Here is a 4,178-nt window from a genome sequence, read left to right as displayed (position 1 = left end):
TCGGGGTCAACGAAAACACCTAAACCTATCAATTAGGGTTTTGGTGGCTCGGGGTCGACGAAAACACCTAAAGGCATCAACTAGGGTCTAGGGTGGCTCGGGGACGACGGAAACACCTAAAGGCATCAACTAGGGTCTAGGGTGGCTCGGGGTCGACGGAACCACCTAAAGGCATCAACTAGGGTTTTGGTGGCTCGGGGTCGACGGAACCACCTAAAGCATTCAACTAGGGTCTAGGGTGGCTCGGGGTCGACGGAACCACCTAAAGCATCACTATAACATAACATATGTAACTATTCCTTTTGCAAATGCATTTAAACCATCAATATAACATAAGCATCACTCTAACATAAGCATCACTCTAACATAAGCATTACTTTTGCAAATGCATTTAAGCATTTAAGCATCACTATAACATAAGTAACACTGGAGTTCAACACATTATACAATACACATCCATTGTTCACATTACATAGTGGAGGTCAAATGCACAATCCATCCTTTTCTCACAAAAGGATGAATAGCATAACTACTAGGTACATAAACAACCAGAGTTCACAATTAGTACTAGAACCATACATTACACAACCATAATTCTAAGTTACTAGGTCATTGCACAACCATCATTCCCAAAAGGTCTGCAATGCCCACTAATCTCAAGTCATCTTGTTCAGTTCTGCAAGATGGCCTGGATCCCCCTGATCTTCTCCTTCAGCTTCTCCTCTGCCTTGATGAGCTCGGTAATCTTAAACTCTTGCATCTACTTCTCTTCATTATGGTTTTCCTTGAGCTTCAGCAGATCAGCAACCTGGAGCTTCAACTCTAGCTTCTCTTGGGTGAGCTTCTCCTCAAACTTTGTGAACTCTGCATTCTTCAACTCCAAATTCATCCTATCCTCACTCAACAATTCCTTCTCTTTCATATTCTTCAACTTCAAGTTTTGGATGACAGTTGCTTGAGCACTTGTCAGGTTGCACAGGAGTTCATACTTTTGTTGAAGCTTCTGTGCAGCTGCATCTTTCTTTGCCATTTCTGCATTCATACCAGCCACCAATTCAGCTCTGCATTGGTGCTGATATGTGACAGCAGACTGCAGATAACTGAAATCCACAACCCTATCCTGCTGAAAGTCCACAAGTTGATGCACATCTTTCACTAACTTGTCATAGTCTGCATCCAGCTTGTTCTTTTCTTCTGTCAACTGATGAATAGTTAGAGCACTTTGAAGATTATCATTCACCCTAGCAGACTTGCTCTCTTCAACCATTGACCAAAGCTTCAGCAATGCATTCTCCATTGTTGGGGGCCACTGCTCATCAACCCACTGAACAAACCCACAATTCTGACCTTCCTGGAAAAATTAGAAGGGCAAAATTTAGTACAATACAACTACTAAGAGTACTAAGCAACAGTTAGTTCATGGCAGTACCTAATGTTGGCACTGACATTAACTGGATTTGCACAGCCATTTGCTAAGCAACAGGACCACACTGTAAAATAAATTAATGTAATCCTACAATGGATGATCAACTCATATATTTACCAGGCACCAGAGTAACACTCCATTCAACTTAGAAGTTGCTAAGCAGCCATGTGCTAAGCAACAGTAGTTGCTAAGAATTGACCATTATAATATAATGAAATCCTAACAGTAGTAAGCAACACAATGTGAACTACTTTGCCCACCTAAATACACTACACTAGCCTGCAGCAACAAACTAGCTAATGAGACTACCTACTGTCAGCAGTAAGCAATTGTTACTAACTGGCTCCACTGAACTTAATATTGAGCAACACTGCATTTGGAAAGAAGTGTAAATAAATAGCATGTGCACACAACATGAGCATATATTTTAGCAGAAATGCATTCCACCGAACTTAATAATGATCATTCCTAACAAATTTAGCATGCACATAACTGAATCACAGGTGGCAAACAAGACTCTGCCACTTTCAATGAACACATCAAGTGCTTAATCACCAAGGCAAGAAAATTACCGGCTTTGCACATGCTAAGAACCTTCTCCCAGTCATTGTTCCTTCAAACGCAACAAGCCTCTCTGATGGCTTCCCATGCTTCTCGCACAACACTATCAGATCTAGCTCAAGACCCTTGTAATCCGGGTCCTCAAGAGAGAAAGGCACCTGCCCAAGCAAAATCCAAGTTACCATCATGTGCAGAGGACGAGGACAAATCAAATCAAACGAAATCCTAACAACAAAGACCACCTACACACAAAAATCCCCAAATTTCCTAAACCTAACCCTAACCCTAGCTCCAATGGAGTAACTTACCTGGTTCAGCCCATCGGTGGAGGTTTCTGAGTGCATGTACGGGAGGCTTGAGTTGTCGTCGCTGCTCTCGTCCTCCAGAACCATGGCTGCGGCGGCGTGCTGTGGCGGCCGGCGGTGGCGGGCGCAGGCGACGGCGAGGCAGAGAGCAGGAAGAAAGAAAGAAGAAGGCGAGCGGGGTCGGGGTCGGGGTCTGGCTCGGTCGCACATAAACGGTCCGAGCGGGCCTCGTCCGAGTCAGCGCGCAGCCAGCGCAGGCGACGCGCGCACTGGCCAGCGTGGCACCTGACGGGCGGGCCCAATCGGTCAGCTTTAGTGTCAATACGTACAAAACGAGCTTTTAGACTTTTTTGCAACGGCTAGCCCCAATCTTGGTACTGACAAGTAAAAATTACCAATCTTGGTACCAATCTGCTTCCAATGCCCCAATTGTGGTACTTCTGTGCAATTTACTCTGTTGCACAGGATCCATAAAGATGGAAGTCATCTTTGGCTCACCAGATAACTTCTGGAGCGAAGACTTGATCTTCGACATTGTCCCGTTCCGTAGTGGCTATCATGCACTGCTCGGATGGACCGCTTTCGCCCATTTCAATGCAGTCCCGCACAAAGTTTATCCAAAGCTCAAGATGCCTAGACAACGTGGCGTTATAACACTAATTGGAAATATGGAGCACTCGCTCTGTACTGAGGAGCATACTGCGGCCCTCGCAACCGAAGTACAGGGTGGCCTCATTAAGCCGAATACTACATCGGCAGTCAAGCCCCCGGACACTGTCAAACGAGTCCGATCTACCCTGTAGAATGGCCGTCCAGCTCGTCCAGACCTAGATTAACAATTCAGCCTCTGTCAAAGCCCAAACGTACCGCGCGTACATAACTACGCACTAAAGATACCATGGGCAAGGATGGAGGCTTACTAAACGTAAGGTCGACAATACGGTTCGACCCATCCAGACCCTCATATTCTTCTTTTTCTTCTTCTTTTTATTTTTTCAGGTTCTTTACAACCCACATCACTTTTCGATGGTACCAAGGGCCCTTTTTCAGGTCCCTTATGTATACTCGATGATTGATCCTTTGAAAGGATCATACACCAAGGCGAAATGCGGCACAAACATGCGGCAGAATATCCAAAGGATCTTCAAGATCATCTTTTTAGGACCTGTATACAGCTTTCCCTTGTGCTCGGCATGTAAAATAGCCTCGATGCTTATCGCATCCTCTGTAAAAATACGTTTTGACGTATCAATCAGATTATAATGGTAACAGTTCCGCCCAACCCCGTTCGGTATTGGCTTATTTCCTAATTTGTACCCCCCTTTTCATCAGATTATCATATATACCTCGGCACGATTCAAATCGCTAGGGGCTCTATCTGGCCACGTATATTTTTCAAAGAAAAAGAAGTCCGAACACTTTTATAGTACACTTCGGCGTCCAGAATATAGCATTATATGCATCGGCGCCGAATCATGTATTTGGTCAATAGTTGGGTTGCCCGGCTCCTGTGATTACCACCTTATGTTCCGCTTGTTCGGCTAAGGTAGTAAAGGGAGTACTACTGTGATTGTGTTTCTGGTTCGTCCGGTCAAGCACCTCTGTAGAGAAAGCTGAAAACTGACTGTCATGATGCGGCGAGAGCTGGTCAGCAATTCAGCGACTTACTAAATCTCTAGTGATTTCTTCCATATTACACGAAGGACTGGCTCTTTTCAGTCACGCGCTTAAGGCATCCAAGTCCAGATAGCCGCATACGCACCTGGGGCTACCTTACAGTCCAATTGTCAAACTTCTATGCCTAAGTGAAAGTGCTAAAGCCGCATAGTCTAATTGCTTGGTTCACTACGTAAATCACCTCCTTTACGGACCAAGACATTGGGGTC

The 4,178-nt window shown here is 45.0% G+C and overlaps 1 protein-coding gene across 1 annotated transcript; it reads right to left on the bottom strand.

Moving 5' to 3' along the window:
* Window positions 1-760: 760 nt before the first annotated feature.
* On the bottom strand, window positions 761-2,379 carry LOC120976658 (uncharacterized). The gene is made up of 3 exons (XM_045234218.1): window positions 2,296-2,379; window positions 1,999-2,145; window positions 761-1,351 (listed from the first exon to the last, which is right to left on the bottom strand). Exons 1-3 carry the CDS (start codon window positions 2,377-2,379, stop codon window positions 761-763), a joined length of 822 nt encoding a protein of 273 aa, XP_045090153.1.
* Window positions 2,380-4,178: the final 1,799 nt, after the last annotated feature.

This window comes from Aegilops tauschii, chromosome 3 (genome assembly GCF_002575655.3).
Source record: "Aegilops tauschii subsp. strangulata cultivar AL8/78 chromosome 3, Aet v6.0, whole genome shotgun sequence".
NCBI classification, from domain to species: domain Eukaryota; kingdom Viridiplantae; phylum Streptophyta; class Magnoliopsida; order Poales; family Poaceae; genus Aegilops; species Aegilops tauschii.
This window is presented reverse-complemented; position numbering and strand designations above follow the sequence as displayed.

What these genes read in the sequence shown, in the direction of transcription:
- LOC120976658 (XM_045234218.1), bottom strand. Translation starts at nt 2,379, where the DNA reads ATGGTTCTGGAGGACGAGAGCAGCGACGACAACTCAAGCCTCCCGTAC. An exon ending in CCACCGATGGGCTGAACCAG is followed by an intron (nt 2,146 to 2,295) that starts GTAAGTTACTCC and finishes TTGCTTGGGCAG; the next exon opens with GTGCCTTTCTCTCTTGAGGA. An exon ending in TCTTAGCATGTGCAAAGCCG is followed by an intron (nt 1,352 to 1,998) that starts GTAATTTTCTTG and finishes TAATTTTTCCAG; the next exon opens with GAAGGTCAGAATTGTGGGTT.